The sequence below is a fragment of the Conger conger genome, chromosome 19 (genome assembly GCF_963514075.1).
Source record: "Conger conger chromosome 19, fConCon1.1, whole genome shotgun sequence".
Classification (NCBI taxonomy): Eukaryota; Metazoa; Chordata; class Actinopteri; order Anguilliformes; family Congridae; genus Conger; species Conger conger.
Genome location: NC_083778.1, coordinates 18,515,524 through 18,540,443, shown reverse-complemented (window position 1 = coordinate 18,540,443; position 24,920 = coordinate 18,515,524). Strand labels below are relative to the sequence as shown.

Genomic DNA, 24,920 nt, shown 5'->3' with positions numbered 1-24,920 from the left:
ATTGGGTAGGAACAGGGTTTCTGATTGGCTCTCCGTAAAGCACAGACCATGGGCGCAGGGCTGGGTCCTTGCGCTGGAAGGTGCAAGTCACGGTTTTGTCATCATGACACGACAATATAGGCTCCTGCCTGGAGGGGGGTGGGGGTGGGTTTAAATCAGCCAAGGTTTCCCCATAATGCATCACTTCCCTATGACTTCAATTAACAGTAAACCACACCCTGGCTGCAGGGGATACAGGAAGGATGAGCAGGACAGGGTCCTCTGGGAAATAACGCACGGCTCAGTGTGACGGATGACAGTCCGCCCCAGGCGTGCTCGTTCCCCTACAGGCCCAAGGCCTTCAGACGAAACTGCTGACCCACAGTCACGCAGTTTCGTCAATACTCCAAGTCACCTCACCTTTGACCCCTCGGGATGTCAGCTCACTGACAGCATTTACAAAATGGCTGCTTTAAAAAAAAAAAAGACAGACTGTCTCCTCTCTGTCGTCTTGCACGCGGTCATGCACAACACCGTTACAGACACATACCCGATAGCTAATGAGATAAGGAGGTGCCGGACCTGTCTGCTGTTATTAGCACTGACGGCAGCTCTCTCTCTCTGTCTGTCTCTCCCTCACTCTTTCTCTCTCTCTCTCCCTCTCCGCAGGCCTGTAATGGAGTCTGATCTGGCAGCGGGGACCTCCCGGTGACCCAGTAACAGGCTCGCAGGGCCTTCTGGACCAGTAATGAGCCCGGCGATGTGGACCTGCTTATTCCGCACATTCGTACTGGGAAGAGCCCAGAGTGCTGGCCTGCAACGGAATGGGGAACCAGTCCCTGAAAAGGACACCTCAGTGAGACTCCAGGCCGCCTGACTCCATTTCGGGGGTTCAGGTTAACGGGGGGGGGGGTCGGCAGACAGAGGCTGGGCCAAGCGGCCAAAACTGTGGCTCCTTTCTGATGCTCATTTCCTCGCCTAGCAAGTCGGTTCTCACGTCTTATTTCGATTAGTCTTTTTTGTTGCTAAATAACAACAAAGTATTGCCAATGAGGTCAAATGCCTCTAGCAATTTCATGACTTGCCAATACAGTAAGAAAACTACAATTGGCAAAGGGGGAAAAAAATAAACAAGACTAAAACAACTTTCAGTGGAAAAAAAAATAAACAGAATTTTGTTCGAGTTGTACTTCGATCCAAACGCTGTCCCGAGTTCCTGTTTCTGATTTGATTTTTCTTCTCGCACTTCCCTGGAAACCGATTTCGCGTGGGCAGCGTGAGTCAACAAAGACGGCCGGGTGAGTAACAGATTGCCGTGTGAGTCAAGGAAGACGACCAGCCGGCAAAGGAAACTAATTCCAAATTAGCATTTAGACAAGTTCATTAACGTCGTCTTGCCCCGCAATTAATTTGTCTGCGGGGCCGAATTCGTATCCGCCATCTATGTCATTGACAGAAGTAATGAGCTACACACACTTCTCAATCAGAAGGCAGCCGAGTGTCTGCTGGGTAAATATTGCGGTGGGCGACGCATCGGGTGCAGCTGAACCCACATTTGTTTGGGCTGAAATCTGGAGACGGCGCAACTTTCTTTGGTAGTCATGGCTATGGAAACATCTGGAAGAGCTCAAATGCCAGTTGCCTTTTTGGGAAGGGTGGGGGGGTGGGGGGTGGGGGGTAGGAGTCAAAAGCAGCATCCTTTGTGGTCTATAGTTTCAGAACTAAAACACATCATCGCTGAGGATGATAATCTCTCGACAGCGGTGCCCAATCCGACCCCCGCACAACAATGGGGTGACTCAGCTTTTCGGACCAACACTCTGCTGGCCACTGTCTCAGAGAGCTTTTTATTTCCTCAGAGAAAAGCTCTGCCATCACACCCCGTTAAACAAACGTCTCTGTCCAATGGAGGGAACGGGAAACGGTCCTTCTGTTCTGGAGCTGGACTGAGCAATCTCTGACTAATTTCCAGGGAAATTTAGGATGACCGTTGTTTTTTTGTTTTGACGTGTACATAGATGCCGGACGGTATTACAAAAAACGGACCATTCCAACGATAGGCTGAGGTAATGTGGAAAAATACGTGCGATTGGCCAAACCAATGACATAACTGGCTAGTTCAGAATGACAACCGCGACATCAATGGGACAAGCTGAACCCAATCCATGCGACCTTGTCCACCACAGTCGACCTAAAAGCTGGCGTTCCGCGATTCAGTGCAGGCCAAATTTTCCACACGTTTTTTGTTTTTTGGAGCACCCTTGAATGAGTGACCCAGTACCCACAATGCTCCTCTCACCATCGGGGCTCGTGGGAGTCCAAACCCTCTCTCTTGCGGCCTCTCACAGAAACGCCAGGGGGAACATGCAGGGGGGGGGGAAACAGCCTCTGAATGGACAAAATGGCCGTGACCCTGCACCCAGTTTCCTGTGCCCTCCGGTCATTTCCCTCCATCGGGCTGAAAAGCGGGATTATTCTGGGGGGAACCGGGGGGAGCACACTGGCCTCTGTAACCACACACACTGAGAGCAGCTCTCTCTCTCTCTCTCTCGTGGGGCGGATAGCAGCTCTGTGTTCCCGACACAACAGTGGAGAATCTGTCCTCATCCGCGGGAAGGGGAGCGCGGGAGAAGAAAGCGGACATGTCACCGCTCGTCCTCCGTGGGCGTTGGTCTGTCGCAGGGTTTCGACGGGCGGTTTTTTCGCAGGAGAATGGCGGTTATTGAGGGGTGACCAGACAAGAGGAGCAGCTGCGGGGACAGCTTGCGCGGCGGCGTCGACTGCGTGAGGCGCGGACCGTCAAATCCAGCCCTGCTTTTCTTTAAGCCGAACGGGCGACATTGGCTCAGGCGGTAAGCGCAGTCATCTGGCGGGTTGTCGGTTCGATCCCCGCCCCGGGTGTGTCAAAGAGTCGCTGAGCAACACACCTAACCCCCAAATGCTCCTGACGAGCTGGTTGGTGCCAATCACCGTTGGTGTGTGAGTGTATGTATGAATTGGCGAATGAGATCCATCAACTGTACAGTGCTTTGGATGAAGGCACTATATAAATGCCAACCATTTACCATGTACCATTTAATTATCTGAATTCACTAATTGGCCAGACCGTCTTCACACCTGACTCCCAGGTAAAGAGTCGCAGGGTGCTGTTGAGGGCAAATGAAAAAAAAAACGCATCGAGCTGCGCGTGTCACACGTTCGCCACAGGGGGCGCCAGAGAGCGACGCGTTACCCACCGTCCTCGCTGGTGTGCGTCTCCGTGCCGCCCTCCTGCTCCACCTCCTCCAGAGCCCCATGCTCACTGTAGGGGCTGTCACTGCAAGAGGCAGAGAGACAGAGAGACAGAGAGACAAGGAGACAGAGAGACAAGGAGACAGAGAGACAAGGAGACAAGGAGACAGGGAGACAGGGAGACAGGGAGACAGGGAGACAGGGAGACAAGGAGACAAGGAGACAGAGAGACAGAGAGACAGGGAGACAGGGAGACAGGGAGACAGGGAGACACGTCACATCACCTGACACTGACTGAACCAATACCGAAACAATACAATACTGGAATAACAGGATATATTCCCACAATCGGTGTGGTCTCATTTGAAGGAGGCACAGGGGAAAGGCCCCAAAGTGTTTGTCTTGTTTGCTTGTTCTGTGCATATATTTCCACAGTGTTAATTCTTTGTAATTGGCTTAACGTAAAAGCACTTTGAGCAACATTTTATGGATGAAAGGTGCTATATAAATAAAGTTTATTTTTATGAACGACTGACTGAACCTCTGACTCATTCTTGCTATAAGGGTGCTTTAAATTGTGCATTGAAATGGGAGTTTTAAACGGGCATTCTGATTGCTTAATAGCCCTGCACTCTTGAGTATTCACAAAGGGGAAATGATTCACCTAGTCCAATTTTGCAAGACGGTGCAGCATTGCAGTAGACCTGATTTCTTTTGCGGGAGACTATTTCGGGCCATAGATGGCAGCATTTTATACGACACACTGAATGAAATGCGCACCCGCCTTTATGCGTCACCGAAAACGCAAACAATCAAACTGAATATTTTGAACAAAATCATCCCAAAATGAGCGACGTAGCCCCAGGGGGAAGAGGAAGAGGAAGGGGGGTGTTCAGTGATGATGTCACAGGGGGCTGCTTGTAGCTGAGTGACTAAGGTACATGACTAGGACCCGAAATGTTGGTGGTTCTGACGTAGACACAATAAGATCCGCACAGCCGTTGGGCCCTCGAGCAAAGGCCCTCAGCCCCACATTGCTCCAGGTGGGGATTGTTCCCTTGTAGTCTAATCAACAGTAAGTCGCTTCAGATATAACTGTACTGTAATGATGGTGTCACAATAAGACAAACACGACCTCAGGCTATCGTCCTTCCTGCAGAAGGTAACATTTGGTCATTCTGTTTACGGAACACAAGCTGCTCACGCACCCGACGCCTTGGCATCCTGTCCCATCTGCGGATGTGATTAACAGAGAGTGGATTTTCCCCTCCCTGCGGGCAGACTGCCCCGTGGCATTGTGGGAGGGAGAGACCTGGCTTCCTGTGGCGAGAGAGCGCTCCTGACTCCTATCGCCTAGCGTTACCTGTAGGTCGCGGCGTAGGACAGGTATACAGGTGCGAGCCTGGCTGGCAGCCTGTTAACCGCAAGGAATGCGCTACCTTGTCATATTTTCTGGCAGAACTGATGCCGTAATTATTATTATTTTTTTTTTCCCCAAAGATAATTGCCTCCGGTACCTACACTTGACACCCGGGTCAAAGGGTAAGCACGTTACACTTACCGCGTGCATACCTGAGGCATTAGGAGCGTCTCAGCTTAAAGTCTCAGGGCTGTGAACCGCGGTTCACTCGCAGGGCGAGCGTGAGTCACAGACACACACAGCTGAACTTCCTCTCAACCTGCCGAGCACACACAGCCAGGCCTGGAGGCGACCGCGCCAGTCCAGACCTGATCCTACCGCACATAAGCTCCTGCGCTAACGTAACGGTGTCAGGCTAACGGCACTAGACTAATGGTGCTAGGTTGACGACACTAGACTAATAGTTCTAGGTTGACGACACCAGACTAATGGTTCTAGGCCAGGGGTCGGCAACCCTGGCCCTGGAGAGCCGCAGGGTGTGCTGGCTTTTGTCGTTACTCAGCACTTAATTGATCGATTAAAGCAGTGGATTACACAGTTAACTCGCCTCACCTGGTTTCTTGGGTATGAATCAGTTGCTGGTATTAAGGTGAAAACAAAAACCAGCACACCCTGCGGCTCTCCAGGACCAGGGTTGCCGTCCCCTGTTCTAGGCTAACGGCACTAGACTAATGGTTCTAGGTTGACGACACTAGACTAATGGTCCTAGGTTAACGGTGCTAGGTTAATGGCGCTAAGCTAACGGTGCAAGGTTAACACCACAACGCTAATAGCACTAAGCTCACAGTGCTTGCTTTATGGCGCTAGGCTAATGGTGCTAGGTTAACGGTGTAAAGTTAACAGCACAAGGCTAATAGTGCAAAGTTAACAGTGCTTGCTTAATGGCGCTAGGCTAATGGCACTAAGCTAAGGGTGCTTGGTTAAAAGCACAAGGCTAATGACACCAAGCTAATGGTGCAAGGTTTTCAGCACAAGGATAATAATGCTGAGCTAACACTGCTTCGTTAACAGCGCTAGGCTAATGATGCTAGGCTAACGACGCTAGGCTGACATCGCAGCCCTGCTCACCAGTAGTCTCCCCCCGCCATGCACTTCTCGTAGACGGGGCCGTCCAGCTCCTTGGCGTCGGGGAAGATGGTCTCGTGGTGGATGATGATGGTTTTGACGATCTCGTTGACGTGGGCCTGGCAGGAGACCTGGTCCAGGAGGTCTGGCGTGGGCATGAGGGTGGGCCCGAAACAGATGGCCAGGTTGTAGGGGTCCATCATGTTCTCATCGCTGTACTGGGACAAGCTGCGGAGGGGGGTGGGAGGGGGACAACCAGGCCTGAAACACTGCCACAGCCGAAATAAAGAACTCAAACGGGAGTATGCACAGGTTTCTGTGTGTGTGTGTGTGTGTGTGAGTGTGTATAAATGTGAGTGTGTGTGTGTGTGTGGTGTGTGTGAGTGTGTATAAATGTGAGTGTGTGTGTGTATGTTTGTGACGGTGTTTATGAACGTGTGTTTGTTTATGAATGAGTGTGTGTGTGTATGTTTGCGAATGTGTTTAGGAACTTGAATGTATGCGTGTTGGTTTATGAATGTGAGAGTGTGTGTGTGTGTGTGTGTGTGTGTGTGTGTGTGTGACCAGTTTTGCCTTCCCAGCCCCTTATTGGAGCAGTTAGTTAATTGGATCGCGCAATGCTGCAGCTTCATTTAGCCGGATTAGTGCTGCATTCCAAGGCCCTTTCACGCACTGCCGACTGTAAATCATCAGACCTTTTTCACGACCTGGCAGCCCTTTATGCGACAATACAGTTACATATATGTCACTTTGTGATTTAAGTGTCGTAAATAAACAGCGACAGGCTTTCAATAGTGGGGGGGGCGGGCGGGGGGCGAATGAATCGGGTGTACAGCTTTCTGCAGCCTTGTTACACATTTAATGCCGTTTTTTCACCCCCTACCCGGGCAGACAAAGGACATTTTTTCTATTAATTCTCTGTAAGAAATACAGAGCCAGCTCACCGCAAGACATCCGGTGTGACAATAATTACTGCACCATTCACTCTCACTCAGCCCAGCCCCCCCCAACCACCCCCCCCCCCCCCCCCCAAACCCAGCGAATCCACTCTTCCACGTGTGAAGCGTGACTCATGCCTCAGCCGGCAGCCTCAGGTCGGAATCGGCGTACGGTGGTTTCCAGAGATTCTGGTACTGGCAGAGTGCTCCGTATTGATCCGGGTTCGTCAAACTGCTTTTGACAATAAAAAGCTGTTTTATCGTCTCTGTAGCATGCGCTGCTGTCCGAGAACGGACTGAAACGATCAGAACTATGAAGGCAACTCTGGTTAGTACCGTACTGAGTCTCTGGTTAGTACAGTACAGTCTCTGGTTAGTACAGTACAGTCACTGGTTAGTACCGTACTGAGTCTCTGGTTAGTACAGTACAGTCTCTGGTTAGTACAGTACAGAGTCTCTGGTTAGTACAGTACAGAGTCTCTGGTTAGTACCGTACAGAGTCTCTGGTTAGTACAGTACAGAGTCTCTGGTTAGTACAGTACAGAGTCTCTGGTTAGTACAGTACAGTCTCTGGTTAGTACAGTACAGAGTCTCTAGTTAGTACAGTACAGAGTCTCTGGTTAGTACAGTACAGTCTCTGGTTAGTACAGTACAGTCTCTGGTTAGTACCGTACAGAGTCTCTGGTTAGTACAGTACAGAGTCTCTGGTTAGTACAGTACAGAGTCTCTGGTTAGTACAGTACAGAGTCTCTGGTTAGTACCGTACAGAGTCTCTGGTTAGTACAGTACAGTCTCTGGTTAGTACCGTACAGTCTCTCTGGTTAGTACAGTACAGTCTCTGGTTAGTACAGTACAGTCTCTGGTTAGTACAGTACAGAGTCTCTGGTAAGTACAGTACAGAGTCTCTGGTTAGTACAGTCTCTGGTTAGTACAGTACAGAGTCTCTGGTTAGTACCGTACAGAGTCTCTGGTTAGTACAGTACAGAGTCTCTGGTTAGTACCGTACAGAGTCTCTGGTTAGTACAGTACAGAGTCTCTGGTTAGTACAGTACAGAGTCTCTGGTTAGTACAGTACAGAGTCTCTGGTTAGTACAGTACAGTCTCTGGTTAGTACAGTACAGAGTCTCTGGTTAGTACAGTACAGTCTCTGGTTAGTACAGTACAGTCTCTGGTTAGTACAGTACAGAGTCTCTGGTTAGTACAGTACAGTCTCTGGTTAGTACAGTACAGAGTCTCTGGTTAGTACAGTACAGAGTCTCTGGTTAGTACAGTACAGAGTCTCTGGTTAGTACAGTACAGTCTCTGGTTAGTACAGTACAGTCTCTGGTTAGTACAGTACAGAGTCTCTGGTTAGTACAGTACAGTCTCTGGTGAGTACCGTACAGAGTCTCTGGTTAGTACAGTACAGAGTCTCTGGTTAGTACAGTACAGAGTCTCTGGTTAGTACAGTACAGAGTCTCTGGTTAGTACCGTACAGAGTCTCTGGTTAGTACAGTACAGAGTCTCTGGTTAGTACAGTACAGAGTCTCTGGTTAGTACCGTACTGAGTCTCTGGTTAGTACCGTACTGAGTCTCTGGTTAGTACCGTACAGTCTCTTGTTAGTACCGTACAGAGTCTCTGGTTAGTACAGTACAGTCTCTGGTTAGTAGCGTACAGAGTCTCTGGTTAGTACCGTACAGTCTCTTGTTAGTACCGTACAGAGTCTCTGGTTAGTACAGCACCTCCGTACAGAAGCTGCCGTATCGAGCATGAATCAGGCCTGACTGGGCAGCGTTTGATTGGGCGCGGCCGGCGGGGGCGGGGCTTACTGGTTGAGGAAGGAGAAGAGGTAGCGCATGACGATGAGGACGGAGCGCGGGACCGTCAGCAGGATCTTGCGGATGTACAGTGACCGGTCGTACAGGTTCTCGATCCCTGGAGGGGGGACAGATCGCCGTGGTTACACACCAGAAGCGTTTCCAGTGGTTACGTGCACAACAGTTTTTCAGCAGAATTGATGAGTTGGATTTGTGAATCAGCATTTTCTGGCTTCTGTTAGGTCGCTGGGATAAGCTGTTGCTAAGTATTAGAATTGCATGTTACATTGTGTCTGTATGTGTATGTAAAGCTACATATTCTTTCTCAAAAGAATCATTACAGAATTTATATCATTATATAATCATCAAAAATCTAAGCTTTGTGTGTGTGTGTGTGTGTGTGTACATATGTATGTGCGATTATCACAGAGAGAGACATCTAAAACGACTAACACTTTCAGTGGTAACTGAGATATCAAAGTTAATTTTAGCCTTCTCGGACATTTGGATGCAACAGGATATTTCGCTCTTAAGATTTGCCACTTGCTTTCTGCCCTTCAATTCTGGTTACATAACCAATAACATCAGTGATTAGAGAACAAATGGTTGAAAAAAATCTCCCGTTGCGAATAATCACAGTCTTTCAGGCCTGCTCATCAGCCATGCCCCCCCCCAGGCGAGAGTGCCAGGCAGGGCTCCTCGCCGGACGGGACAGTTCACGGCAGTTATCCGTCTGAATCCGCCTGTTCATTGATAACCCCCGCGGAAGCACAGCCGGCGTCTATAAATAGAGCGCAATATCGCGGCCGACAATGCCCGCGCTGTCCCCCCACGGCAGCACGGATTCGGCGTTTCGTTTTCAGAAATGTACCGGTCAGTATTGAGACACGGGACTCCCTCTCGGCACACGTCCCCTGTGTGACATGACCGCGTTCATTCTGTGATGTTCGTCGTGGTCCGTGACGTGCGCTAGGCTAGCAGACGGCCACGGGTATTTGTCCAAAGCCGTTGCTGAGGATAATTCAAATTTCAAATTTGGCAGTTTCCCCTGACATCAACTGCCATTCTGTCACGGGAGCTCCGTCCCCCACAGTGGAGCGGGATGCCGAACCGACAACAGTCCGACGATCAAAATTAGCGAGCGAAAGTCACAAAGAAATTAGCGAACGCGCTAAACGGAGAGACGAGCCAACGTTCGCAGCGACGGCGGCCATTTTGTGACACGCGCTATCCCAGCGTCCCTTTCAGCGGCGCCGCGTCTCCGATGCGCCTCGGTCGCCAAAATTTGTACAGGGTGCGTCACGCCGCGGGGCAAAGAGGTGGCGGAATTTCGATCCGAAAGAACAAGGGGGTCTGGGACAGTGGGGAAAGGTCACTGGTGAGGAACAGAGGAAGGATTGAGAAGATGAGGGAGTAGGCGGCCCTCCAAAAAAAAAAAAATAACACGCAAAATACAAACGAGGAGCTGGTATGTCGCCTTAACCAGCCATCTCCCAGAATGCCGTGCATAAATTAACGCCTCTGTCATGGAGACTGCTGCTGAAGCCCTCTCTCCGTCTCCATACCGCCCCCCCCCCCCCCCCCCCCCCCCGCCCCCGCCCCCCACTCCACCGGGCTCTGCGATTCTCCTTAGATTCAACTCTCAGAGCACGACGGGGAATCACACCACGTGTAATTGGATGGACTCAGTATGAACCATGGATGGACCCAGAATGAACCCTGAATGGACCCAGAATGAACCCTGTCAGCCCAAGAGTACCATATGGCACTCAACCTTTCCAATCAAAATGGCTGCTAATGCTATTGTTTTGAGGCCATATTAAAACCAGACTAAATTCTCTGAGCTTTGGGATTTGGGTGGAGTCGTTTCATATTGCACCGGAGGACTGGCAGGGGTTAAAGGTCGCCGGGTGTCCCAGGAGGTCCTGCGTCGGGGGGGGGGACGGACGCTGTGACGCTGTGACCACTGTTAGCACTGCCGCCTTTCACAGCCACGCCGCTGAGATCCAAAGAGTCGGTTTCAAAGGCTGACCTATGCCCAAAATAGCCGCGGCACCCCTGAAATGAGCCGTGGGATCCAGGTGCCAGGAGAGGGAGAGGGGGAGGGAGAGAGAGAGAGAGAGAGAGGGAGAGGGAGAGGGAGAGGGAGAACGTTCTGGATCTGGACCGCTTCCGGCTGGATTCTCCCGACACGAGCGACTACCCGGCGCTCCACAGAGACAGGATGCGGCCGTTTAAAACGAGGATGATTTTTCTTTCCTCTTTCTCTCTCTCTCTCTCGCCTCGAAATCAAAGCGAGAAGCCTGGCAGCCATTTCCAGCTGACAAACCGCCTTTCAGAAATGTTAGAAATCGAGGGGCCAACAAGCCACCAGAAATACAGAAGTAGAAGGCCATTTATAACAAGCCACTGAAATGAAAGGAGACACATAACCATGAAATATAACAGAGCACATTTATATAGGACTCAGGACCGTCTCCTACAGGCTCGGATGGCTAGATTGTTAAAAGTTGTAGGAAACAAGAAAGCTTGAATGCTTCACAACTTTAAATAACTTTTTTTTTCCTCTATTGCACTCTGTCTGCAGGTGTGAAATTCACCGTCAACAGCTACCGCTTCAGCCCAGCAAGGGGCAGCCACCATCGGTGAGTCCTACCGGACCATCCAGAAACGAGAAATTGCCAACGGAGCGAGGCAATTTCCCTTGTCAAGCAAAAAGTGAAACTGAAATATTTTCTACTTCAGAGAAAGAAATGAGATTACGAGACTGAAAACAGTGCAGCCGGCCTCCAACAGGGCCTGGAGACACCCGGCCGGCGTGCGGGTAGCCTAGCGTGATCGCTTGCAGGGCGGCTGAGCTGGGATGACCAGGCTTATCTCACCGCGCTGGTATGCGAGAGGGCGAACGCTAACGCTAGCGCTGACCGTAGCCCTTTCACTCTTTCACGGATCTACATCAACGGCGTCCCTTTCCCGGAAACGCGGGGGGTTCGCGGTCGGAGGGCTAAAGCTGCGTGACATACGGGGAATAAAACGGCACATTCACGGGCCGGGCTGAATGCACAACGTCCCCCTCTACCCGGGCCCAGCTTCCCTCTTCATCGTCCCCCCCTCTTATTCGCTGCCGTTCGGCCAATTACGCGACTCGCTGACACGGCGTGAAGAGAGCTTTTGTTTCCACCGCAACCGTCGCTGAACTCGCCCCCCCCCCCAAAAAAAAAAAAAAAACATTCATAAAGAATAAATAACTGCAACGACAACGTCGGCCCCTAATCGAGTTACGGCCTAAACGGGACCGAAACGCAACCAGGCGGTGATTAAACTGGTCGTATCGAGGCTGTTTTTTGTTTTTTGTTTTTTTTAAACCTCAGGAATTTACTGGCAGAGAGCGATGATGGAGGCCGTGTAATTAATCGACGGGCAGCTGGCACAAGCTTCCCGTCAGAGCGAATGTTTTCCCGTTTTTCCTGTTTCCCCCCCCCCCCCCCTCCCCCCGGCGCTCCCTGGAAAGGTCACGGCCGGTCGTCGGGAGCGATCGGGAGCCACTCACGGATGCAGGAGAGCAGGTCGTTGAAGCGCTCCTTGGGGAAGAGCGGGTTCTCCAGGCCGCGGAAGTACAGCTTCAGGACGCCCGCCACGGAGTTGATGTCGTGGTTGTTCTCCTCGTCCGTCAGCGGGTCGTTTCCTGGGAGACCGGACAGAACAGACGGGGTCAGCGGGGGTCGTCGCCATGGCGGCGGACACCAAAGGGATCAATATGCGCAGGTCACGAAATAACTGGGTCGAAGCGTTTCCATTTCACTCGCTCCACGGGACAGCAAGCAAAGAAAATTTAATACAAACTCTATGATTATTGCATTACGGAAAGTATCAATTACACATTTGTCTCCATGAAATCACTCCAAAATGAAAAGAAAAAAAAGAAAAAAAAAACCCTACCAAATTAAATTGTGAAACATTAGGTCATGCCCACTTCCAGCTTTTGTAATCAACATTTATTTTTCAAATATGAAACGATTCAGAAGCATAATTCTATGCTAAAGGTTATCCAAATATCTGGTGCACATTAAACACACCCATTTCAACTGATTTCACCTCCACAGAATTCAGACTCCATTTTGTGCAAACGGCCACAATGTGGTTAACTGTGAAAACTAATTAAAAACTGAATCCTCCAAAGCTTCATTCTACTAATTATATCTTCCAGAAGTACATGGATTATGATGATTGAAAGAACATTCCAGGCTTTAATAACATTTCAAATAGACTTAATTGAAGCTTTACTTGGCGTCATTAAGCGCAACCATATCTCACCTCGCTCGAATGAGTTCTTGATGTCGTTCACCTCCACCTGAGACCCCGACACTCTGAAAATGCCCTGGTGCTGAAGACCTGCAATAAATGAGCAATCATTTCAATAAATCACACAAACAATAAAATAAATCAAACAACGTATCGCTCAATCAGTTAGTCCATCAACAAATCACATTTTATTTCGTAAAAAAGCTAACGCACCACAAAGCAATTCAAGTAACGTGCCGTCTGTTAATAATCCAATTAACATTCTTTCGCGATCTTTTCCATCGTAATGACTATTTTCATTGCAACTGGGAATGTCTCCTTCCCCATCAACAGCTATAAATGCCATTAGAAGATACTAAAACATTGATGGATTGGATGAATTAAAATGATTGCTTAATCTGTATTTAAATAACGGTTGCAAGTGGTACGCCTTTTAAGTATACAACACTTGTGCACAGTGCGGTTGTGAACAATGGAAAGTTTAGCCTATTATGGCATTTTGTGTTAATAATTTTACAAGAAAGACTCGTCTCAAGGACAACAAACGTTTTTCTTCTCTTTTTCGTACTAATGGAAGTAACAAAAAGGAATTGCCGACTGACTGGAACATATTACAGCGGCACAAAAAAAAGACATTAAAAAAAGCAATTAGCTCTTAAGAAGATGAGAATCCCTGGAAGGTTTATGAGGTAAAAAGAGGAACATTTTCTCTGCCTGCACAAACAGCAGCTAAGCTCATTTTCTCTGTGGCAGCCATTTTGGAAAGAATGAAGACGTGCGAGAGTTCGATTCGATACCCGCTGGAACGAGGGTTTTCCCCCGGACAAATTGGGCCTTTTTTCAAGCAGGCCTCCGTTTCAATTTCATAATGAGAACAGTCAAGAGGTCACGTCTGAGCTAAATTAGGCTGAATTAGGCTGAATTAGCCTCTCTGTGCCCTCCGCGAGATTAGGTTTTGCAGCGTTGTCAGGGAGAGCTGGCCCGACCCACTCCGTCAGCAGTTAGGCTGTGGAGGATGGCTTGTGTTCGTGGCTTTTACTTATGAACCTGAAGTGCCAATCGCACGGGGGGATTTGGGTCAGCGAAGAGGGCCGTGCCTTCCCCCCGACGGCTCAGGGTAGAGGGTTCAGGGTTCAGGGTTCAGGGTTCAGGGTTCAGTTTCGAACCGCACGGTATGAGGAAAACATGCGATAACGTTGCTCAATATTGCGATGGCGATATCACTCTGCCACAAATAAACAAATATGCACAGTTCTAATGTTCTTTCTGCTTTTGGTGCACTGCTAACACAGACCCCAGACAATGAATAGCCAATGCCCACTGAATAAAAAAAGATATTAACCTCCTAAGACCTGGCGTACACATGCGTGGACTCCACATTTTGGGCTGTACAACCATAATACTTCATTCTTAAGACCGAGAGTCCACATATGTGGACATCATTTTTCTCAAAAACTACATCATGTCAAAAGATGATGCTTAGTTTTTATACTCATCAGATCCCATCCATCCATCCATTATCTGAACCCGCTTATCCTGATCAGGGTCGCAGGGGGGCTGGAGCCTATCCCAGCATGCATTGGGCGAAAGGCAGGAATACACCCTGGACAGGTCGCCAGTCCATCGCAGGGCACACGCACCATTCACTCACACACTCATGCCTACGGGCAATTTAGACTCTCCAATCAGCCTAACCTGCATGTCTTTGGACTGTGGGAGGAAACCAGAGTACCCGGAGGAAACCCACGCAGACACGGGGAGAACATGCAAACTCCGCACAGAGAGGCCCCGGCCAACGGGGATTCGAACCCAGGACCTCCTTGCTGTGAGGCGGCAGTGCTACCCACTGCACCATCCGTGCCGCCCTCATCAGATCCCAATAAGCCCAAATAGCAAAGAGAAATTAAAAATGCATACCAAAAAAAGAGTGCGGGTCTTAGGAGGTTAAAGCATTATTTAAAACGTTTTTTGTATTGCACATGAACAGCCAATCAATTAAACAGAACATTGATTAAAATGAATACTATATCCATCGGAAGTTCAAGCGGCCGTTTGCGAGGCGTTCGTGTCGATTGTGATAAACACGGGGCATACGGTGCGGCCCTGGGTTCAGCTCGGCTGCCGTGCGTAACCGTGGTGATGAGCCACGGAATCCCAGCGGGCCTGACCGCGACCGTGACCGCGACTCAAACCCAAACGCCCGCAAGCGCCGGGTCCCAGACGCAGCTGCCAGCCCGGGCGGGCGGCGATCGCCAAACCCGGCGTGCTGAGAGACAGGTGGCTTTCTGTGAGCCGCCATCCTGAGACCGGGGGGAGGGGGGCTTCCCTTCTTCCCCTCTCCTTTTTTCTCGGAAAGGAAAGAAGCTTCCTCGGGGGCCCCCCCTTTCCTCGGAAGAGTTTGTTTATGACTTTGAGAATTTCAGGAATAGCCTGGAGATACTTTGACTCTGTGTGTGTGTGTGTGTGTGTGTGTGTGTGTGTGTGTGTGTGTGAGAGTGTGGGTGAGTGTGTGTGTGTGTGTGTATGTGTGTGTGTGTATGCGTGTGTGTGAGTGTGGGTGTGTGTGTGTGTGTGTGTATGCGTGTGTGTGAGTGTGTGTGTGTGTGTGTATGCGTGTGTGTGAGTGTGAGTGTGTGTGTGTGTGTGTGTTTCCGTGTGTGTGTGTATGTGTGTGTACATGTCCTCTCTGCGGTGTGTTTGTATTGATTTTTCCTCAGGCAGTGAGAGGCCACCCCAGAGAGCAGGGGGGGGGGGGGGGGCTGAGTGGATGACTCACCATAGAGGTTGATGAATCTGATGCAGCTCTCCACCACGCGGGGGATGGCCTGTCCGGAGTCCTAAAAAGGAGAAGAAGAAGGAGTGCGTTGAGTGACTGCATCCCTCTGCCCTCCGGTTAACCTGACATCACTGCGGCACGCGAGAGCTCTTCAGCGGTTTATAGGAGTCACCGATCCCCCGAGCAGAAGGTTTACAGCAGGCCGACAAAATCAGAGACGCATACACTCAGTGACCACTTTATCAGGTATTTAACTAGACTGATTCATTACACTGTGGTAACGCGTGGTAATTTGAGTTACTGTAACCTTCCTGTCAGCTTGAATCAGCCTGGCCTCTCTCCTCTGATCTCTCTCTCATGAACAAGCCATTTTCAATGCCCACATAACTTCCACTCAAGGGATGTTCTCTGTTTTTCACACCATTCTCTGTAAACTCTATTGACTCTACTGACCAGGAGGATCAGCAGTTTTGGCAACAACAATCATTCCACGGTCAAAATAAAAACTGATGTTTGGTCTGAACAGCTGAACCTATTTGACCATGTCTGAGTTGCTGCTACAGTATTGAGCGATTAGATGTTTGCATTAAGGAGCCGGTGTACAGGCGTACCTAATGAAGTGGTCGTCTAAGCGTACATTCACTGAAGCACTCAGCCGTGTCTCTCTTTGCACAGAGCCTGTCCGCACATGAACACGAGCGACAGGCACTTCAGGCTCATACATCAGCACAGGCCCGTTCACAGGCCCTCGGTGTGTCTCAGAGAGGCAGGTGGGCTCCGTGCATGAATAACACTCTCACAGCAGGAGGGGGAGAGAGGGAGGGAGAGAGACAGAATGAGAGAGAGAGAGGGAGGGAGAGAGAGGGAGGGGGCGAGGAAGAGAGAGAGAGGGAGGGAGGGAGAGAGAGAGAGAGGGAGAGGGAGAGGGAGAGAGAGCGTGAGAGAGGGAGAGAGGGACGGAGAGAGAGGGAGGGAGGAAGGGTAGACTCCAAGCCCAGGAAGGGAGCAGTCTGTCAGCATTAAACGCTTCCCTTTCAGACAGACACTCTGCCTCTCCACCTTCTGTTCCCACTGCTGTGGAGTCACGTACGGCCCAAGGACAAACCAGCCACAGCAACCAGGAATCAGCCATGGCAACGATATGCACAACTACCAGGAATCACCCACAGCAATGCTTTGCAGGACTACCAGGAATCAGCCACAGCAATGCTGAGCAGGATTACTGGGATTTGCACAGGAAGACAGGGGTGTGTCAGTGTGGCTAAAACGGATAGCTAAATTTGATACTATTTCAAGTAAAATAAAATACATTTAAAAATATTGTTTCAAACTCACGAGAGAGAAGAATATGTGCATATACCCATTTGGGGTGAAATAACAAAACCGCTATTTAAGATGGCGGCTTCCTGTTTTGTACCACACTGGGTAATCTGGCTAGTCCACAGAGACTGAGACCGGCTGTAGACCTTCCTGGTGTGGTTACACAGGTACGTGAAGGCAGGGAACAGCTGTTAGGACAGAAGTGGAGCAGGCACAGGGAAATAGGAAGTGCAGGCAGGGGAACCGGAAGTGCAGGCAGGGGAACAGGAAGTGCAGGCAGTGGAACAGGACATGCAGGCAGGGGAACAGCGCTGTACTGTACCTGGTGTCGGATGTGCGAGTTTCGTCGTCCTCGGCTACAACGATGGAGGGAGGATGAGGGGGGAGAGAGAGAGAGAGAGACAGAAAAATCACACAACTCTCCATCTCCGAAAAACCACCGCCCCCCCCCCCCCCCCAAGACTGGAGGATTGGAGCAATCCCCGACCCACAGAGGATATAACGGTGTCTTAAAGCAGGGGAGGTAGGGGTGTAGGGGGCAGTCAATAGGAGGACCCCCTCCCTTATCTCCCTTATCTGAACACAGGCTGTCACTGCTGACTGTACGGCCAGTGTGAGTAAAAGGGGGGGGGGGGGGGGGGGCACCATCCCTCTTTGTGCGCTCCTGTCAGCTGAGCCCCCCAGGGGACGTGTAAAAATGCCCCCCGCCACCAGCTCACCCCCGCTCAGCTGTCAGTTATATCGCGTATCCCGCGTTTTTGCACCGACCGCCCTTTTCCCTCCGCGTTTGAAGACACGGCGTTGGAGACAGAGCTGCAGCTCGCCGGTACACAGGAAGGGGAACAGTACAGTTTGGGGACAGGCGGAGGTGAAACGGGGTGGGGAGGTCAGGGGTCGGGCGGGCGGGGGGGGCGGGTGTCACACTTCAGTGCCTGGATAAATGACCCCCAAATCCCCAGTACACAACTTAACGTGAAATATGGAGCATGACCCAGACAACCGAGGGATTCTATGGTTTGGGGGGTGGGCCTTCGGAATGGGGAAAAGGTGTAACTCACACCAAGTTAGAGCACAAACACCCCTCCCCCTCTCCCTCCCCACGGTCGGAAATTCTCCTAAACACACTCTTCTGACTGAAGCAGTCATTAAAAAAAATGCTTTCATGTGTAAACACCAGGAACAGGTTCAGGGGCTGAATAGATCTGAGAATAACAATAGGGAGTCGTATAATGAACGCCCGGCTTATTACTGGTCTGACGGGGCACAGGGCAGAATGACTAACAGCCTCTGGATCTGAGTCTGTGTGGGACTGCGAGAGAGAGAGAGAGCGCAAGGAGCAGACTCCTCCTACCTGGTGGTCATGTACTCGGGCCGGTGACCTGCGGAGGAGAGGAGAGAGGGAGGGAGAGAGGAGAGAGGGAGGGAGGGAGAGAGGGAGAGAGGGAGGGGGTGAGACAGAGTCACACTCTCCGGGAGGTCTGTGGCATCGTGTGCACACGCTCAGTAAAGCGTGTGGCCTGCCATCTGCCTGTCCCACACACACACACACACATTCTCCCTCACACACACAAGAGCGCGCGCACACACACACACACACACACACACACACATTCTCCCTCACACACACACCCCACACACACACACCCAAGCGCATGCGCACACGCACACGCACACGCACACGCACACACACACACACACAGACACAGACACACACAGACACACACAGACACACACACAGACACACACACACCTTCCTCCTCACGCACACAATCACTGCAGTTAGCAGACTTCTTCAACTTCTTAAACCACTAAAAACACGCAGAGCCACAGAGCGCCGGCTATCTGCTGGGAGCGGGAACAGGACCCCAGCTGTCGGGGCGAGGAGAAGGTGGGCCGGGCTCCCCACAGGGCGTTTGGCGGGGTGATTAAAGCGCCGGTTCTCCTCACGCGGTGGGGGCTGACAGGTTTACGGGGACCACCCAGCAGGCTCCCGCTATTGTTACCGCCGCTGGCAGAGGTGGGCCGCCTTTATAGCGCAAGAAAAGCCCCCCCCCCCCGCGCGATACCATAGATAGTATCGCTCCACTAGACTCACTGCGCTACGTGTTCACACAGAGTTCCATCTCCCTACTGCCGCAGCTAAGAGTTTATAGGAATCGGACTTAAAGATCGAATATCGATTATTCGTTAATGACGTCAAGAGCAGCATCAACTGTTTTTTTCGGTGGGGGCAGCTTAAATGCTAAACGCTGGTAAACTTGACTTCCTGGGCTTGAAAGCACTTTTTTCACAAGCCCACGGATAGCCCGTGGGTGACGTAACAGTATTAGATATTGTATTGTTGTACTCGGGATATTCCAGCTGCCAACTGTGGTAAGCTAGTTCATAAGTTAATGTGTTCTTAAAGGGTTCAAATTGTATCTGTATGGTCACAATAGGACTCGGAATTGTACTGTCCTCTAGGGTCCTTGTCCCTGTGTTCACTTGTTCATGTAATCGGGGGGAGTCTACGGGGGGCGGGGCGTGGGCGTCGTGGTTACCGTCTCCCAGAGTCCTCTTCAGAAGGTCGTGCTTGGCCTGCAGCTTGGAGATCAGGTTGCTGCCCTCCAGGTACTCGCGGAATTTCTGCGGGAGGAGGAGGAGGAGGAGGAGGATTGGGGAGTGATTAGATTCGCTGATTAGACGGCCGAGGAAAATGCCACGCTACGGTCGCCGAATGCTGATCAGCTGCTGAAGGACAAAGGGAGGGAGAGGGAGAGAGAGGGAGAGGGAGAGGGAGAGGGAGAGGGAGAGGGAGAGGGAGGGAGAGAGAGAGGAAGAGAGAGGGAGAGAGGGAGGGAGAGGGAGAGGGAGAGAGGAAGAGAGAGAGGAAGAGAGGGAGAGGGGGAGAGAGAGAGAGGGAGGGGGAGAGAGAGAGATGGAGAGAGGGAGAGAGAAAGAAAGAGAGGGAGAGAAGGATGGAGGGAGAAACAGAGAGAGAGGGAGAAAGAGAGGGAGGCAGAGAGAGAGAGAGAGAGAGAGGGAGGGAGGGAGGGAGGGGGGCTCTATCTCCAAAACAATCAATTCCGTTCCCTCTGACAGAGCTGAGAATCACCTTGTCCCTGCAGTCATGTGCCCTGTATCACGTCCCACTGTGACAGGCTTTTACAGACGTGACAGTTCTGTCTCATTTCCTGCTCATAAATGCTCAGGTCACTCATGTTTTCCCACAGATATCTTACATCAGACGTATATACAATCCCCCTTTTCATGTTCATACATGTATATGTGTATGCTTTTTTACTGTTGCATCATCTGCCTACATGTGTATTATTCTAACGGGTTACCAGCACCGAGGGCATTTGGGAGGGTAATTTGTACTCAAATACTAACACACTTATGTCGTATTAAGTACGAATAAAAACATTTGATAGCAAAAGGACTGAGGACCTTCACACCCACGATGCAGCAGCGCTGCAGTTCACAGGAGCGGCCTGCGGGGGGCGCTCACCATGAAGTAGAACTGCTCGGTCTCCTGCTGGTTGGCGCGGCGCTTGGCGATGCTGGGCTTGCTGAGGTAGGTCTCGGACACGGTGGACTTGACGGACTCGGTGGAGCGGCTGTGCTGGAAGCACTCGGACACGTCGTAGTCCTCGATGGTCACCATGTCCTGCAGCGTGGTGAGTGTGGCCTCCGACGTCTTCTTCACCTGCGGGGGGCGGGGGGCGGGGGGCGAGGGGCCGTTAGACACTCACTGATGTTTTCACTTCACGGGGGGGCGACATTGGGCGGCACGGATGGTGCACGGATGGTGCAGTGGGTAGCACTGCCGCCTCACAGCAAGGAGGTCCTGGGTTTGAATCCCCGTCGGCCGGGGCCTCTCTGTGCGGAGTTTGCATGTTCTCCCCGTGTCTGCGTGGGTTTCCTCCGGGTACTCCGGTTTCCTCCCGCAGTCCAAAGACATGCACGTTAGGCTGATTGGAGAGTCTAAATTGCCCGTAGGTATGAGTGTATGAGTGTGTGAGTGAATGGTGTGTGTGCCCTGTGATGGACTGGCGACCTGTCCAGGGTGTATTCCTGCCTTTTGCCCAATGTATGCTGGGATAGGCTCCAGCCCCCCTGTGACCCTGTTCAGGATAAGCGGGTTCAGATAATGGATGGATGGATGGATGGGGGCGACATTGGCCAGGGGGGTAAGAGCGGTCATCTGGCAGTCGGAGGGTTGCCGGTTCGATTCCCTGAGCAAGACACCTAACCCCCAATTGGTTGATGCCTTGCATGGCAGCCAATCGCCGTTGGTGTGTGAGTGTGTGAGTGAACGGGTGAATGAGAAGCATCAATTGTACAGCGCTTTGGATAAAGGCGCGATATAAATGCCAACCATTTACCATTTACTTCATCATTACGGGTTATTGAATGCAAATTGCAATTGCCATTGCCAATTGTATGGCTGATAATTTATCTGCTTAAACCTAAATCTACAACACAATAAAGTGTGGAAAAAGTGAAGGGTTCTGAATCATTTCTGAGTCCGACTGGGACAATATGTACCCAAGGAGCGGGTTTCTCACTGAACATTTTACCGTGCAGTTCTGGGGACAGTGTGTCGAAACACCACTACATACTTCTGTAATGTGTGGCAGTCCTTTCAGTTGATCGTAGCAGGGAAATACCATTAACAGCTGCTAAGAGGTAAGGCAGGAAGTCAAGATGACTGCATCAAAGCATATTGTCAACGTGTGTGTGTGTGTGTGTGTGTGTGTGTGTGTGTGTGTGTGAGTGTGTGTGAGGCATGCTGGGTAATTTACCTCTTTATCTAAACACACAAAGACTAAACTGCTGGGTTCTAACTGGAGCAGCCAGAGTTAAAAATATAAACGGTAGTTATATCCTGGGCCACAGCTAAAATCACTGTTCAACCTCTCTGTTTTTAGAGTTCACATCCTTGCGGTGACATTGTTGTTTCTCTGGAGTAAGTATACGGCATAACAATCCAGTAGTTATCGGGGCAATGAAGAAAAACAGCAGATTTTGCCGGACAATTCCCATGAAAATGGTTTAGGGGGAAAAAATCCACTCAAAATGTGATTCAACATTTGTGGCGAACCGACTCAAACACCAGGGTGCTGCCTTTCAGGTTACCATGGACGCATCCCAAGGACTGTACCACTGATGATCCAAAGATTTTAGGGGGGGGACTATGATGTAGCCTTACTTCAGACAGAAAGCAGGCAGGATCAGAAAGACTGACCTTATAGGTGGGTTACAGCTGCAAACAGCTACACCCCTAACACCCCCCAGATCTGAACACCACCATTCCTGGATGGTCATAACCAACATTTAGGGGGTACCCCCCTCCCTCCCCCGCCCTCACTCCAGGGGGGGCCCAAAGCAAAGGCCTGCACCCCTGTCCCCCGGTGAGGCACCCAGCTGTCATCCCGCTGAGCGGAGACCTTATCGGGCCGGAAAGAGAGCTCCCGGCAAAAAGCTGTTAAACCGCCATCAATTATTCAGGGAACAACTAGTTACAGCGCGGGCTGCGGGGCCGCTGACTCAATAATGCAGCAGCTTTCACTGAGGCCCGCTCTGCCACACGTGCGCCCCACCAGCGGAGACCGCCTACGCCCCGCCACGCCCCACCGGCAGAGAGACCACCTATGCCCCGCCTACACCCCACCAGCAGAGAGACCGCCTACGCCCTGCCTACACCCCACCAGCAGAGAGACCGCCTACGCCCTGCCTACGCCCCACCAGCAGAGACTGCCTATGCCCCGCCTATGCCCTATCAGCAGAGAGACCGCCTACGCCCTATCAGCAGAGAGACCGCCTACGCCCTATCAGCAGAGAGACCGCCTATGCCCTATCAGCAGAGAGACCGCCTACGCCCTGCCAGCAGAGAGACCACCTACACCCCACAAGCAGAGAGACCACCTACTCCCCACAAGCAGAGAGACCGCCTACTCCCCACCAGCAGAGAGACCGCCTACGCCCCACAAGCAGAGAGACCGCCTACTCCCCACAAGCAGAGAGACCGCCTACGCCCCACCAGCAGAGAGACTGTGTGCGCCCCAGGAGCAGAGAGGTTTGAGCCCGCCTCGAACCCCTGCTCTAACCACCACTCCGCCTCAGACCCAGCAATTTAGTTCGGTCCCCTGTAGGAGGACATGAGTCTCTGATCTTCATCTCAACTAACCTGCACTAAATGGGGGCAGGCAAAGTTCTCAGCCAAGTCTCAGGAGGACAAGACCTTTTGCACTGAGCAAATGGAGGTTCGGGAGCCGTGTGAGAAACTCGTTGCCGGACCCCAGAGTAGAACGGGGTTTTCCGCCCATCCCCGCGGGCACATCGCCGAAAAAAAACACGTACAGGGATGCCAAAGTCACGACGGTATCTCAGAGGAACGCAAACCACCTCCACCTCATCTCTCACCCGCAATCTCAGGCTGCAATCGGGAGAGAGAAAGAGAGAGAAATAAAACGTCCGCTATAAAGCTGATTGGTTGGCAGCTGTACAGATAAAACCCCCCCCTCCCCCCCTCCCCCCCCCCGCCGACCCCACACCTTCAATAAGAAATCAAAGTGACTGGGCTGTGTGCAGGAGAGGAGGATGAGGAGAACAAGTGGAGAGGGGGAGAGGAGAGGAGAGGAGAAAGGAAAGGGCAGACGTGACAGGAAAGTTTCTGAGAGGAGAGCCAGACTGAAGGACACGATTTGCAAAAGGGGGGGGGGGGGGGGGGTGGGGGGGTGGATGAGTCAGTTCTTCTCCATGTCACACTAACCGTTAGCCTTATTCATGCTAACCGTTAGCCTTATTGAACCCTAATGACGCTAACGTTAGCCTTATTGACGCTAACGTTAGCCTTATTAACGCCAGCCGTTAGCCTTATTGAGCCTTATTAACGCTAGCCGTTAGCCTTATTGAGCCTTATTAACGCTAGCCGTTAGCCTTACTGTTCAGGCACTCCAAACCGGAGTCAGATTAAAACACGTTTTGGGACCATCTTCCGCCTGGAGTGCGTCTCCTTGAAGCTCGCATTCGACGGCGCAAGGTCGGAGGCGCGGAAAGTCAAAGTCAAACAGTACACGGGGTGCTGTTTACCATCAAGCGCCCCCCAAGTTACTCCCCCGCTACATGGAGGAGAAAAGGCCCATTCAAAGGCCTTTTTGTTTTTTTTATTGCTTTTTGCCGGGAGCTCATCAGGCAGCTATTATGCACGGAGCCCTGAAACATTCATCACCTTGATGATTATCTCCCCTCAGCAGACTCCGGGACCAGCGCTAACATCCTTCTTAAAAGGGCGTATTTACCGATTCAGACGGATGGTGTGACGGGGGGAAACGGATGAATAAAACAGACAGTGGGACGGGCAGGGACCGGCTGCGCTTCTGACAGCGCTGCCTTTTTCGAGCGGCCACAGAGGATCGCATCCCTGGGGGAGGGTTGGGGGGGGTTTACAGGAACAAAGATGTCCTGTCCACCCCCAGATGTGCCGCACGGACGGTCACGATTGTCCCCCCCGGTGGTGCTCTGCCCCGGAACACGTGCGCTCCAGATCACGAAGAGCCCCTCGTGCAGCCCCGCTCCGCTCCGAACGGACACGGCACGCGGAACGCAAACCAGAGCTGCGTTCACGCTGCTTTCATTACGCGGCTCTCCGGCGTTTCCAGCCAGTCACGGCCCGTGAGCGAGCTCAGGAACTGCGCGCCGAATTCACAGAATTCCAAAAAAACACACTGATGTAATTTGTTACGCGGCTGACGCTTTTATCCGAAGCGACTTAAAAAGTTGATTGGACTAAGCAGGGGGACAACGCTCCCTGGAGCGTTGCGGGGCGAAGGGACCAGCAGCTGTGCGGATCTTATCGCGGCTACACCGGGGCTCGAACCGCCAACCTTCCGGGTCCCGGTCGTGCACCTTAGCCACAAGGTGACAGGCTGCCCGCTATTTGACGTTCTTCTTTGAAAAAATAGACTTTGAGCACGAGATATAAAAGCTTTGAAAGTGGCTGAAACCCAAGATTTCCGAGGAAGAAGAAGAAGCAATCAATCAATCAATTTTTATTTGTATAGCGCTTTTAAACAAAGAGGCTTTGTCACAGAGAACCGGCCCCGGA

At 51.4% G+C, this 24,920-nt stretch overlaps 1 protein-coding gene across 2 annotated transcripts in view; it reads right to left on the bottom strand.

The window, feature by feature from the left end:
• LOC133118875 (SLIT-ROBO Rho GTPase-activating protein 1-like) overlaps positions 1 to 24,920 on the bottom strand; it is a 96,473-nt gene that overhangs the window by 11,054 nt on the left and 60,499 nt on the right. For both annotated transcript variants that reach the window (XM_061229130.1, XM_061229131.1), the window contains exons 9-18: positions 20,319 to 20,516; positions 19,369 to 19,453; positions 18,180 to 18,207; positions 17,151 to 17,184; positions 15,509 to 15,569; positions 12,745 to 12,822; positions 11,981 to 12,115; positions 8,443 to 8,548; positions 5,699 to 5,923; positions 3,216 to 3,295 (exon numbers count right to left, since the gene is read on the bottom strand). In XM_061229130.1, the coding sequence (XP_061085114.1) occupies positions 3,216 to 3,295; positions 5,699 to 5,923; positions 8,443 to 8,548; positions 11,981 to 12,115; positions 12,745 to 12,822; positions 15,509 to 15,569; positions 17,151 to 17,184; positions 18,180 to 18,207; positions 19,369 to 19,453; positions 20,319 to 20,516 (1,030 nt within the window). The remainder of the gene's footprint in view (positions 1 to 3,215; positions 3,296 to 5,698; positions 5,924 to 8,442; positions 8,549 to 11,980; positions 12,116 to 12,744; positions 12,823 to 15,508; positions 15,570 to 17,150; positions 17,185 to 18,179; positions 18,208 to 19,368; positions 19,454 to 20,318; positions 20,517 to 24,920) is intronic.